Source organism: Echinops telfairi, unplaced genomic scaffold (assembly GCF_000313985.2).
Source record: "Echinops telfairi isolate 266 unplaced genomic scaffold, ASM31398v2 ScPeMD7_7468;HRSCAF=8506_0, whole genome shotgun sequence".
NCBI classification, from domain to species: Eukaryota; Metazoa; Chordata; class Mammalia; order Afrosoricida; family Tenrecidae; genus Echinops; species Echinops telfairi.
Window position 1 is genome coordinate 62,106,898 of NW_022111369.1, and position 14,060 is coordinate 62,120,957.

Sequence of the window (14,060 nt, forward strand, 5' to 3'; positions counted from 1 at the left end):
ATATATATATATATATATTGGGCATTGGTCAATTAAACTGTTAACTACTTCACATTAGTGCATTTGTTATTTACACGAATCATGCATTTCTAATTCAATTTCATTCATTCATTCTTTGTTCAAGAGACAAATTGTGAGGATGGGGCAAGACCAGGCAGGGTTTCCTTCTGAGTTGGAACTGACTCACCTGGGCTGGAGAATCTGAGGTAGTGACATACTGCTGTCAATTGGAAACTTGAGAGTGAAGGGGTGGAGGTTAGCCTGTCAATCAGGTCACAGCTTGATGACCTCATTTGGAGACGCTAAGGAGATTAATAGCTCACTGGAGGTGGGACACCCACTCACTCCCTATGAGTCATTACTGATGAAGAGCCTGATGGAGCCATGCTGATGCAGCCAGAGCCCAGGAGCTGGAGGAGCCACGTGGAGACCCCTGCCAGTGCTGAGATGCTTCTACCACCACTGGATCCACAAGATTTTCCGCCCACTGGCCTGTGATCTTCCTGCATTCGGTGTCATTGCATGTGTTGCATGAGTCTGAAGAGGATTTTATAGATTGGTATGGGATGTATGAGCTAATATTAGACTTAATCTGGACTGGACTGGGATGTTTCCTCAATATTCAATTGCTCTTGTTTATAAAGCTCTTTCCTATACACACATGAGTGTCTCTGGATTAGTTTCTCCAGTCAACATGGACTAACAGAATCGAATACCCCTTTTAGACTCTGATTAACCCAAAAGCACAGCAACATTTATAAAAGATGCACACACAGCCTCTGTGAGGTTCATTCTGGAGTTCCAGGGAACTCCTAGTAAAGTATCTTGTTGGGAACTATTTGTCCAATTGATGTTGTTATTTATTAAACAGTTTCTTAAATGGAGGTGACTCAGGCATCTTAAAAAGTCCTCATTATTCACCCAGGTACACACTCAACTTTCCGCTGTTGTGTGCTTAAAAGCCATTTTCAGAGGTCAGAGTCGAAATTAGCTGCATGTGGAAAACAACTTGTTACCAGACTAAGCACTACGGAATCAGAAAATACACAAGCCTTCACCAGAGGCCCAGCACAGCCAGAAGCACAGAGCAAATAGCAACAACCACAGTGGGCCCTTTTATTGGAATAAGTGTTTATTTGAACTAAAAAGAGATGTTGTCAGCGCAATTTGGGGCCAGCAAATCAAACATTTCAAAAGCCGCCTGCTGTGATTTTCTTACTCAATACAAAGATAATTTTGCATGACCCAAGGTAGATGTTTTCCTGGATACTATCTGGTTTGTTTTCTTTCTTAATGAGTTGTTGCTGCAGAATGTGACTTCTGATGTCCTTGCAAGTTAATACTTGTTCACTTCTGATTGGGATCTCACAGACACACCCCTCTCGTGGGTCCCCCAAATTGTCCTTTACCCCAAGCAGAACACGAAGAAACAGAAAGCCTTTTATCAAGGGCTTCGTTCAATTCACCCAAGTTCTGTGACTGTGAATATAAATGGTTCAAACATAGATTCATCATGAACACAAATTCAGAAATAAACCTGAACTCATGATTTGAGTTGGGAGGCCCAACTTCCACCTACAGCAGGTTAATGAAGGAGGGGACCCAACAGCAGGCGTGCCACTTTACAGGCCACCAGGGGGCCCTGGCGCCAGAGTCTATTGGGCTGCTAGCCGAAAGATCCACAGTTCAACCATCAGCTCTTCCTCCAGAGAAAGATAAGGATTTCTTCTTCCCAAAAGAGGTACAGCCTCGGAAATCCACAAGGGTGGTTCTACTACGGTGGTTCTCAACCTTCCTAATGCCGCAACCCTTTAATACAGTTCCTTGTGTGGTGGTGACCCCCCCCCACAACCATAAAAGTATTTTTGTTGCTACTTCATCACTATTATTTTGCTACTGTTATGAATCAGGCCGACCCCTGTGAAAGGATCATTCGACCCTCCAAAGTGGTTGCGACCCACAGGTTGAGAACCACTCTTCTACTGTGTTCTACAGGATTGTCATGAGCTGGAATCTACTTAGTGGCAGTGAATTGGTATTGGGGGGGGTTTGGGAGAGTTTAAAGGACTTGGCCGAGCTGCCCAGCTTGTTACTAAGCTGAGCCAAAAGAAGAAGGCAGCCTTCTGGACGCCTGCAGTCTTTCTATTACTGACATCTCGCTTCAGAGCAGTTTATCAACTACTAACACTGAAGCCTGGGTCGTGCGGAGCTGAGGAGCCCTGGTGGAATGACAATTATGCCACCTGCTAACCATCAGGTCTGAAGTTCAAAACCACCCAGCTATCTGCTGGAGAAAGATGAGGCTTTCCATTTAGGGAAAGAGTTGCAGTCTGAGAAATTCCCAGCGGTAGGTCTACCCTGTCCTGTAGGCTCGCTATGACTCCGCATCAACTCAATGGCAGTGAGATTGGTTTGGTTTTGCATAAGGGGTTGTCCTGAGCAGGGCAGAATGGTTAGCAGCCCCCTGGCCTCTGGCCTCTAGTTGCCAATATGAGCCCCCCCACCCCCCACCCCCAAACACACATACATATAGATGTGACCACCAAGAAATAGCTCCATACATCGCAAAATGCCAAGACTGCCCCCTGCTGAGAACCACTATTCTGGAAGATATAAAAAATGGCCTCACTGAAAGATCTAGCTTTCATCCTTTCTTTCCCACCTGTTCTTCCCACCCAAGCCCACCCTCCGGCAGGTGGTCCTGCCTCTCTCCTCACAGCACTTCCGGCCTTTGATTTTGCTTGCTTACAACAATCATGTCTTCCTTTGTGATATCTCTTCTGCTACATTGTTCTGTCTTGTTTATCACACACACACACAAACCCTGACTGGAATGGTTTCCAGGTTTATGTCTTATTTCTTTGGTGAACCCAAAAGCTTCCTGGTGGTCCCAAAAGCATTTCCCAAGTTACACCTGGCCAGTCTTTCTATTTGCTAAGTATCTAGAACAAACTTCACAATAAGTAAGACTTCAAAAACATTTACTACATGTCCAAAGTACGTGTCCAAACTACACCAGACCAATTCAAGCCATCCTTGCTTCTAAGGAGTAGCCAAGACTTCATCTTAAGGACTTTGTTTAGAGTACAATCTACTACTGCATTCAAACAGATGGAGTCCCTAGCTTCGGCAGGCCCCAGCTGCCCGCCAGAATCTTTGGGAAGCTGTAGTTTCTTCTGCTCCTTGTCTTAAGAGCACAGAAGTGGGTTGTGTTCACACTCTGATTTGTACACAAGTCCTAATTCAGACTTATACTGTGCCTTCCCCATGGGGAGGTGACAACAGGAGTGTAATGGGAGTGTGGCACCTGTGGTACACCTGAACACTGAAATGCCACAGGCCCAGAATGGTCAAGCTCAGAAGCCAAGGGCTTTATCACACTAGAAGAGGTGGCCCGAAAGACTTCCATATCTCAGAAACATTTGCAAAGCACTGTGGAGAGAAGGATTCTGACAGGATTGATCTCCTCGACTGACCAAACCAGGTCCTTTTGCGAGGCTTGTTCGTAAGGAAAGCCCTTGTGCTGCTTTATCACCTCCTCAACCTCTCAACCGCAAGAGCTTGCTAATTCCCCAGCACCCCACTGCCATTGAGCCGATTCCAACCGCAGCAGCCCGACAGGACAGAGTCGGTGTCCAAGGCCTAAATCTTATGGAAGGCGACTGCCAGTTTCCTCTCGTCACGTGACTGGTGCGCTCCCACGGCCAGCTGTCCAGCCAGCAGTCGAGGACTTTAACCCCTGCACCACCAGGGCTCCCGAGTCCCCAGTAAGACTCCCTAATGTAAGCAGGAATCTTAGGAAAATGTTCTTTTTAATATATCAAATAGTATTCCAACGGTTTTTCTGAAAAGGGAATTCCAAATTACAAACAAGGTGCTGAAAATAACATTTCCTAAAAGACGGGCGGCCTAAGGAAAGTTGCACAGGACACTAGACATGCAAAACAGAAGGAACACAGGAACAGAGGAAGGAAGGGAGAAGAGGGAAAAGAGGAAGAGGAGAGAGAAAGATAAATCGGGCAGGGGTCCTATGAATAAGTAATTTTGAGGAAATATCCAGCGAAACAAAATTAACAAAGCTTTTGTTGTTGTTTTTTGGGCTTTTTTCAGAATCCTTCGTTATGTATCTCACTCTCACTGCCATCAAGTCAATGCCGACTCATGGTGACTCTCGAGGTCAGGGTAGCACCGCTCCTGCGGATTTCTGAGACTTTAACTCTACAGGAATAGGAAGCCCAACCTTTCTCTCAATTACTAGTAGGTACCCCCCAAAAACCAGAATTGTGCTAGGCTGAGTGGAGCCTTCGTAGTGCACAATTTCCCCACTAGGCAAGCATGGAACAACTTGCTCTGAGTTAGTGCACCCAGTGGTGTCACCTGGGAAAGTTCTCTCTGGTCACAGTGAATTTTTTCATAAAAACAATTTTGCTGTAACCTCGTTTTTTGTGATGATCGATTTCAGAGAACAACATGTGGCTGTGAAATTTTGTTTCCTGCTCAGGAAAACTGCTGCAGAAACTGTTGTGATGTTGAAGACAGCTTACAAGTATAGCACTATGGGAAAAACTCAAGCTTATCAGTAATTTTCTTGTTCTGGACATCCATCAACTTCCCAAACAGATGAAAATATGGACTCACTGTGCATTTGGAGTTCATTCCACCAGGTCAGACTGTTACTCAAGCTTTCTATTCGGAGGTTCTGGAAAGGTTGTGTAACAGTGTGCGACAAAAAGGCCTGGTTTGTGGCAGATAGGAGACTGGTTTTGCCACCATGCAGCCATCTCAGTCCACCAGTTTTTAACAAAAAACAGTATTCCTCTTGTGCCGCACATGATTCACCTGACCTTGCTCTTTGTGACTTCTCTTTGTTTCTGCAAATGCAGAGAGACATGAAGGGGCAGCAATTTGATGACTTTGAAGAAGTGAAGAAAAAAATGAGGGAGGTATTGTCAGCCATCCAAATAGATGAGTTTGAAAATGTTTCCAAGAATGGAATCGCAGATTTGACAAATGTAGTCAGTGTAATGGAGAGTCCTTTGAAAGTGATAAGGTTGCTTTGTAAACAAAAAAAATTAAATACATAACTTTGAAAAAATTCCAGTATTTTGGGTACCCTCTCTAATATGTAGAGTTGGTAGAAAGCATTTCCCAAGCTGATTTTCTTCTCAGGCATCCATCACACATTTCCCAAGCTGATTTTCTTCTCAGGCATCCATCACACCTCAAGTAGCTAAGGTAGGCAGCCAGATTGGAAACATTGGCCTGAAATGTCACCACCATATATACTGCCTTTCAAAAGTGACCACCAGTGAGCGTCGCTGATGAAGAGGCCTCGCTGCACCTGTCTCACGGACAGCTCTTTCTGAGGAGGGGGTGGGGGATCAGCCACTGTGAGTTCTTAAGCCTTGGCAACTGTGGCCCGGAGTATAACACAGCTCTCCCCATAGTAACTCCTGCTGGTTATATAACCATTAAAAAGCAATTAGGACAAAATTGCATATGGTTCTCTTTTGGGTACAGAGCATACAAAATAGTCTCGAGACCAATTTTCCCCCTTTAATCAGGTGCAAAATAACATGGAGTCTGAATTCATAGCAAACAGACCACCGGCTAAGAAAGTCAAAATAACTAACTGAAATCAAGGCAGGAAGTACAGAGGGGTGTTTAAGGCTGAGCTTACCAATGGGAGGAATTTAACACAGTCTGGTCTGCCGTTGACAAGCTCCAGGTTGGGAGGAAGCATAAATAAAGCAGACAAACGAATGCACTCACTTTAGACAGGCATGCCTAAAGCCAGCCGTGTGAGTGCCAGAAGGCTGTCATGTGGGAATGACTTTGGTCTCTGGGCACCTGAATAGGACCCCCATCCACACAGACCAGCCCGGTTGCTGTCACTTACTGCAGTGAGCCTCGTCGCTCCAGTCCCCGCAGTCATTGTAGCCGTTACACTGCAGGTTCCTGGAGACACAGATGCCGCTGGCACACAGAAAGCGCTGGCCACCTCCGCAGAGCCCTGCAGGGGAGGGCAGAGACAAGGCGTCAGAGCACTGTGGGCTTTGTTTCCATTTTCAAATTAGAAGAAAGAAAGAAATCGCAATAAAGAAAAGCATCCCTTGCTGTCACACACATGGATTTCCAAAAACCTGCAATTTGACAGTCGCTCATTTGCCTGTAGCACGTGTGCCACGTGCACCACGAGTTACCTAGATTTCATACAAAGCGCTTGCCCAAAAATCCCAACCCAAACGGAAACCCACTGCTATAGAATCCGACTCACAGCGAGTTCCTTCGATGCTTTCTCACTGCCATGGAGTGGATGCCAACTCATAGCATCCCCCCTGTGGGTCTCTGAGACTGGACCTGTTCATGCAAGTAGAAAGACTAGTCTGTCTCCCACAGAGCTGTTGCTTTTGAATGGCCGACCCTGCACATTGCAGCCCAACGCTTAGCCACTAAGCCACCAGGGCTCCTCTTAAATGGTTTATGAGGCTGTAAATCTTTATGGGAGCAGACAGCCCCTTCTTTCTCTCATTGAGTGGCTAGTAGGGTTGCCATGCTGCCAGGCCAGAGGAAACAAAACAAAACAAAGCACACTGCGATCGATCAATTTTGATTCATAGCAACCCTACAGGAAAAGCAAGGACTTCCCTTGTGAGCTTCTGGGCCTGTTACTCTTTAAGGGAGTAGAAACCCTGTCTTTCTCCAAAGGAACAGCTAGTGATTTCGAACTGCTGACCTTGAGGTTAGCAGTCCAACAGGAGAAAATCCTCCATGGTGCTTGCAGAATAAAGCACCTGTTGTTCAGGGGACAAGAGTGGCCTCAGAAATGACACAACTCATGTAAGGGGAAAATACCAAACAGAAATACATCCTTCATGACTGAAACGCATTGCAACATGAAGCGCTATTCAGTGAATAAACAGAGCAGTAAAGTCTCAATCTAATACGGGCCTCTATGAAAGGCAAAGAATGTTATAGTACAAATTCAGACCACTAAGGGACCCACACTGGAAGAACACGTTTCAGGCATCGATGGAGTACCCATAGAAGTGTTTCAGAAAGCTAAGGACCCACTGGAAGCCCTCAATCATCAATGCCAGGACATTCGCAAGACAGTGACTTGGCCAAATGACTAGAAGAGAGTCATATTTGTGCCCGTTCCAAAGAAAGGTGACCAAACAAAATGCTCAAACTGTGGAACAATATCATTGATATTTTACACAAGTAAAATTTTGCTTAACATCATCCAACAATGGTTACAACAGTACATTGACAGAGAAATGCCAGAAGTTCATGCCAGATTCTGAAGAGGACATGGAACAAGGGATCTCATAGCTGAGGTCAGATGGAGCTTGGCTCAAAGCAGAACATACCAGAAAGATGTTTACTTGTGTGTCATTGACTATACAAAGGCATTTTGACTGTGTGGCCATAATAAACTGTGGATAACCTTGAGAAGAATTGGAGTTCCAGAACACATCATTGTGCACATTTGGAACTTGTACATGGATCAAGAACAGAACAAGGGACTACTGCATGGTTTCAAGTCAGGAAAGGTGTGCATAAGAGCTGAATCTTCTTACCATACTTGTTCAATCTATATGCTAAGCAAATCATCGAAGAAGGTGAATTATATGAAGAAGAATGGGGCATGAGAACTGGAGGAAGGCTTATCACCTGTGGTATGCAGATGACACAAGCTTCCTTGCTGAAAGTCAGGAGGACTTGAAGCACTTGCTGATGAAAATCAAGGATTGTAGACTTCAATAACGATTATAACTCAATATAAGGAAGACCCAAATCCTCACAAACAGACCAATAGGTAACATCATGATAAATAGAGAAAAAGTTGAAATTTTCAAAGATTTTGTCTTATTTGGATCTACAATCAGTGCTCATGGAAGCAGCCATCAAGAGATAAAAAGATGAGTTGAATTCGGTAAATCTGCTGCACAGACCTCTTTAGAGTATTGAAGAGCAAGGATGCTATTTTGAGGATTAAAGTGGGTCTGACCCAAGCCATGGTATTCTCCTTGCATCATATGCATATAAAAGTTGGACACGGAATAAGGAAGACCGGAGAAGAATCCATGCATTTGAATTGTGGCGCTGGAGAAAATAAAAATTGAAAGTACATGGAGTGCTCAAAGGGCAAACCGACCTGTACTACAAGAAGTAAGGCCAGAATGCTCCTTAGACGCAAGGATGGCAAGACTTCGTCTTACGAACTTTGCACATATTGTCAGGAAAGACCAGGCCCTGGAGAAAGACATCACATTTGGTAAAGTTGCGGGGCAGCTTAAAAGAGGAACAATTGTGGGGCTGGTGCAGGGCTAGGCAGTGTTTCATTCTGTTGTGCATAGGGTCACTGTGGGTTGGAGCCGACTCGGTGGCACCTAACAACACTGGAAGACAGGTCTGGAGGCCGCATGCCCAGTTTTGGAAATCTAGTGACTTGCCTTGACAAATGTCAGAGTCTCTCGTGTTAGTGAACACTGTGGAATGACATGGGCTGCTAGTCCTTTGGGCTTTTTCTTTTCCTTCTTGGGTTGTCATCGACCGCACGGCAGTGGGTTTAGTTTGTATTTGCTTTTGGTTTTTCTTTCCCTTAATACATTTGCATTTTGGTATACTTTGTTTCCGGAATGATGGTGCTATTTTTCTTCTCCAAATTCAATACATATTCCGAAGTTTCAAATTTAAAGTAGACAATAAATTCAAGGCAGAGCTAGAAACTTTTTAAAGACAAATCATTACTAAAGCAGTTCGGCACGATGGGTGTTAAAATAAATGTAGCTATTTGGTTATGTGTGTCAAAGGCCTTTTAAATGTGCAGAATTTGGCAATCTTATTTCTTGGAAGTCTTATTTCTGGGACTTACTAAAAAGAATATCTGGTGAATACGTGCAATTTTATACCACCATTGTTTAAAGTGAAGAAACAGTGGCATCACACAGCTACCCAGCTGTAGAGGACTGGTTAAAAGAATTGTGGTGTTAAAATGGTTAAGTATTCTGCTACTAACCAGAAGGTTGGCAGTTCAAACCCACAAGCTGCTCCAAAGGAAGAAACTACGACTGTTTGCCTCCCTAAAGGGTACAACTCAGAGACCCTCAGGAGCGGGTCAATGAACAGAGCAGTTCAATCGGGTCCCTATGAGCTGGAATCGATCCGCTGGCCAGGGGATGAGGTGGGTTTGGTTTTATAATAAGGAATACTGCTGCAGCCACGGAAAGTATTTTGTGGAAATACACGACATCATGGGACCAAGATCAAGATCATTTAAGTTGGAAAACACCAAAAGGTTTTTAGAAAGCATAAAGCTGTTTAAACTGGAAATAAATATATCAAGTTACTTGTAATTATCCCTGGCACTAGCATGAAAGATAATTCTTTTCTTCATTACACTTTACTCAGTATTTTACAAATGTTCTTCCAAAGATCCTGTCTCATTTTTCTAATCAGAAACAGAAGAGAGAAAAGCAAATGTAATTTTTAAGGGCCCTCAACTCCGATTTTCAGAATAATCGAAGACAAATAAGCCCAGTCAGTTGCCATCGGGTCGATTCTGACCCGCGGCAACCTCGTGCATCAGAGCCGGACTGTGCTCCACGGCGGTCTCAGGGCTGAATTTTCAGAAGTAGCTGACCAGGCCTTCCTGCTGAGATGTCTCTGCGTGGACTCAAACCTCTAATCTTTCTGTTAGCTGCTGAGCATATTAGCCATTATACCAGGAAAAAAAAATACAACCCCACCCCCATCCCCAAATCTGCCTCTGCCAAAGCCAGCATGGGTGCCACTAAGCGGTGGGGTCAGATGCCTCATTTCACACACTTTCCTTTGTTCATTCCCTGTCCACTCATACCTGAACCCTGCAGTACGTGGTGAGCTGACCCTTGATATGAACCAAAGTGAATTCCAGAGCTCATATTTCATTCACCACCCTGTTCCTAAGATGTAGCATTATGACTGTCACTCGGGACTTTAGTCTTTGATGGGAACAGGTCACCTGAATCTCTAACGGAACACAATATATGGACACAAAGTGAAGAAAAGAAAGGGGAAGGAAGTTGCTATTTTCCAACCCAATCCAGGAAATCCATTTAGATGTAGTAACTGTCAGATATTGTTTTGAAGCCCCGGTGGCATGGTGGCATAAGCATTGGGCAGCACACCGCAAAGTCAATGGTTCAAATTCACCAGCCGCTCCACGAGTGGCTGTGGGTCAGAACTGACTGGATGGCGGGGACAGGGCAGGGGTAAGAACTAGTCGATTAGTAAGTTTCTCATGATATTACATCACAAGTGGTTTTCATGCTGTCAACAGCAAATCTCTGTTTTCAGCAATATCAATTTCACTATCAGTACAAATTGCATCTCTGGGTTTTCACAGTCAAAACTATAACTGTGTTTATTGCATTCAGTGTTGGTGGATTCAGCACAGAACACAGTAAGACTCCTACCAGGTCTACAGGAATCCAGATACAAAATGCAAAACCAAAACAATACGATTTAATGGGCCTGTCTATACAACATCCTCTCTCTAACGTTAAGAGCCATTTGAAGCCGTAGAGTTTCTTACATTCTGAGATTGTTCCCATATTGGACTAGAACAAGGTAAAATTCCATATGTCTGTATTTCAGCAGCTGCAGCTCCTCAGAAGAATTATCACATTCCCCACCTTATGGCTCTGAATGATTCCCCAGGAACTATAGCTGAAAACTCAACATTACATAACTTCTATCATCTAGGATTCATCTTTAAGACCCTACACATTTTATTCTAGCAACACTTTCTCTTTGTGCCTGGTCATATCAAATCTTGATCGCATTTGTAGCCCGGCACGGCCTGCATCGTTTTGATTATTGATATCCCCTGAGTGGGCTGATTCACCAGAAATGGAGTTCTTTTGTTTGGCAGTGTGACCGACTGCCCTTGACTTTAGGAACAATACGCCTTTTCTACTCTTTATTGAAAATTGTGTTCTTATTCTGCCTTTTTTTTAAGGTTCATAGTGTCATTAATCATCCTTACTTTCATAAAATTTGGATTATTTCATATAATTGTTCTGTTTGATTTCTTGTTAGTCTGTGTTCACATTTTTGAGGTTTATTTGAGTAGAAATATACAATTAAGGAAGTGCTTTGTGTGAAACTGATTTAATATTCTTTATTGGCACAAAACAATAGCCCAATCAAGAGTCCTACTGGTGCAGTGGTAAAGTGCTTGGTTGTTAAGTGAAAGGTTAGAAGACTGAACCTGACAGTTGATCCAAGAGAGAAAGATATTGGGGTCTGTTTCTGGGAAGATTAACACCCCCCCCTCCAAAAGCCATTGCTGCCAAGTCAATCTCAGCATATAGTGACCCTGCAGGACAGAGTACAATTGTCCCAGAGGTGTCCTCGGCAGAAATCCTTATGAAAGAACCACCAGCAGCAGAAGGGTTTGAATTACAGGTCTTTCCGTTGGTGGCTGAGTGTTTACTCAGTGCACTGCACCACCAGGGTTTGCTCCATAAAGTGCATGGCCTGGGAACCCCTTTGGAACAGTTGTACTCTGCCCTAATGTCCTCACCCCTCCCCTGTCCCTGCCACCAAGTCAACTCTGGTCCACAGCAATTCATGGAGTGGCTGGTGTCTGTCTCTCTCCCAATCCCAAATCAAAGCTTCTTTTCAAATTTGCAATCCTAAATTGACAGGGACAGAGTACCCAGTAAGCTGGGTAAGCACAAGTTTGTGGTTGCTTACTAATTGGGAGAGATGCCTTCACACGGGTTTCATCATGGTTTAGATTCTGTGAATTTGTTCACTCCAGATTAGTAAGTAAGCACAAGCAAGCCTATGCTTATACTTCACTTACTGACCATCTGCCTCTGATCCCTGAGTGGTACAAATGGCTTGCTCTCCATTAGTATCGAAAGGATTGGGGCTTGAATACCCAAGAGAAAGACCTGGCATTCAGCATCCATAAACATGCAAACCACCTCTGAATCCCGAAGTCTGAGCTCTAGTCCTTGACTTCTAGTCATTTGTTTTCAACAGACAAGGTTGTGCCATCTGCATATCAAAGGTTAGTAATAAGCCTTCCTCCAATCCTGATGCTGAATTTGTCTTCACATAATCCAGTTTCTTGGATTATTTGCTCAGCATACAGATTGAATAAGCAACATGAAAGGATACAACCTAGACACACACTTCTGATTTTAAACTATGCAGTATCTCCTTGCTCTGTACAAATGACTGCCAAGTACAGGTTCTACATAGCAAGGGAAATATTCTTGAACGCCCATTCTTCTCAATACTATCCACAGTTTGCTGTGATCCAAACAATCAAATGTCTTTTCACAGTCAATAAATCATAAGTAAACGCCTTTCTGGTATTTTCTACTTTGGGCCAAGATCCATCTGACATCAGCAATTATGACTCTTGTGCCACCTCCTCCTCTGAATCAAGCTCACATGTCTGGCAGCTTCCCATCAACTGCAACCATTGTGGAATGATTTTCAGCAAAATTTTACTTGCAGATGATAATAATTTCTGCATTCTGTTGGGTCACATTTCCTTGGAATGGGCACAAACAAGGACCTCTTCTAGTCAGTTGGTCAAGTAGATGTCTTCCAAAGGGGTTGACAGATGAATGAGTGCTTCCATTGCTCTATCAGATATTCCATCAATTTCCATCATCTTGGTTTTTTGACTAATTCCTTCAGCCAGCTTGAACTTCTTCCTGAAGCATCTTTGGTTCTGGATCACATGTTTTCCCTTGAAATGGTTGAATGTCAACTAGTTCTGTTTCACACAGTGATTCTGCGTGGTCCTTCTAGCTTCTATTGATGATTCCTGCATTGTTCAACATTTTGTCATAGAATCTTTCAATATTGCAACTAGAGCTTGATTTTTTTCTCAAGTTCTTTAAGCGTAAGATATGCTGAGAGAGCCAAACTGACCCCCCTCCCTAGAAGCATGTGCTACAGAGACAACACGAAACCGACAGGTTGGGGAGAGGAGCCAGCCTGCCACTCCCACACAGAAGAGAGATTGAGGGACTAGAGTCCATAACGGCACACCAAGTCCTGGGGATGATGTTCCTGCATGGAGCTGCTAAGGCCCAAAGAGGACTGCAGGGCTGACAACAGCTCAAGGCATAATGCCCACTCACTAGAGCACACTGCAACTGAGGACAATACTGGGGAGACACCGGGGGCCGGGTGAGTCTGGTCTGACACCTCCAACTCCACCCCCACCTGAGTGGGGCAAACCAAGAAGGAAACATAACAGATCAGCAACGGGAGCAATGCCAGGCCATAAATACCCTGAGAGCCCAAAAAATAGGGGCAGTTTCCAGAATTCCCCCAGGACTGGTGGAGAGATAGTGAAAAGGTCAGTGGTCAGATCTGGAATTATGTATGCTTTTTCATTGGCAGTGTGTATGTACGTGTCTAGTTTTATTTCCTTCTCTTTTTATCCATTCTTTGTTTTCTTTTTGTTTTGTCTCTGTGATTGTTGTTTTGCCTACCTATATACGATAGGCATAGGAAGCAAACTTGAAGAGAAATCAATGGGACAAATGGTTCTGAAGGGACTTGGGGGAAGAAGGAGGCAGGGGAAAGGAGCAGTGATCAAACAACACCATATACAGGGGAACAACTAGGAAACTAAAAGCAACAGCAAGGAAGATGTAGAGATCCTGGTGGTGTTGGAGCAACAGCAATCTAGCTGAGAGGAATTGCTAAGAGACAGAAGAAGGGCGAGCATGATGGCGGAGCAGGAGGAAGGTGAAAGAAAACAGAGGATAGATCTAAGGGGCAAAGCTATGGATAGTGGTATAAACATAGGTTTGCATTAAACATAGTGGTATAAACATAGATGTACATAGTGAATAGTGGTATAAACATTGGTGTACATTAATTCATAAAAATAGAGATGTTGCCCTATGTACATACATTCATATGGCAATGTATTGAGGAAGTAGATGGACTTTGGGCCTCTGCTCAAGCCCTCCCTCAATGCAAGAATGCTTTGTTCTAACATCCTGGCATTCTGTGATGCTCACCCTCCC

The 14,060-nt window shown here is 44.0% G+C and overlaps 1 protein-coding gene across 1 annotated transcript in view; it reads right to left on the reverse strand.

The window, feature by feature from the left end:
- CORIN (corin, serine peptidase) overlaps positions 1–14,060 on the reverse strand; it is a 358,777-nt gene that overhangs the window by 99,906 nt on the left and 244,811 nt on the right. The window contains exon 6 of the mRNA XM_045284056.1: positions 5,900–6,013. Within this exon, the coding sequence (XP_045139991.1) occupies positions 5,900–6,013 (114 nt within the window). The remainder of the gene's footprint in view (positions 1–5,899; positions 6,014–14,060) is intronic.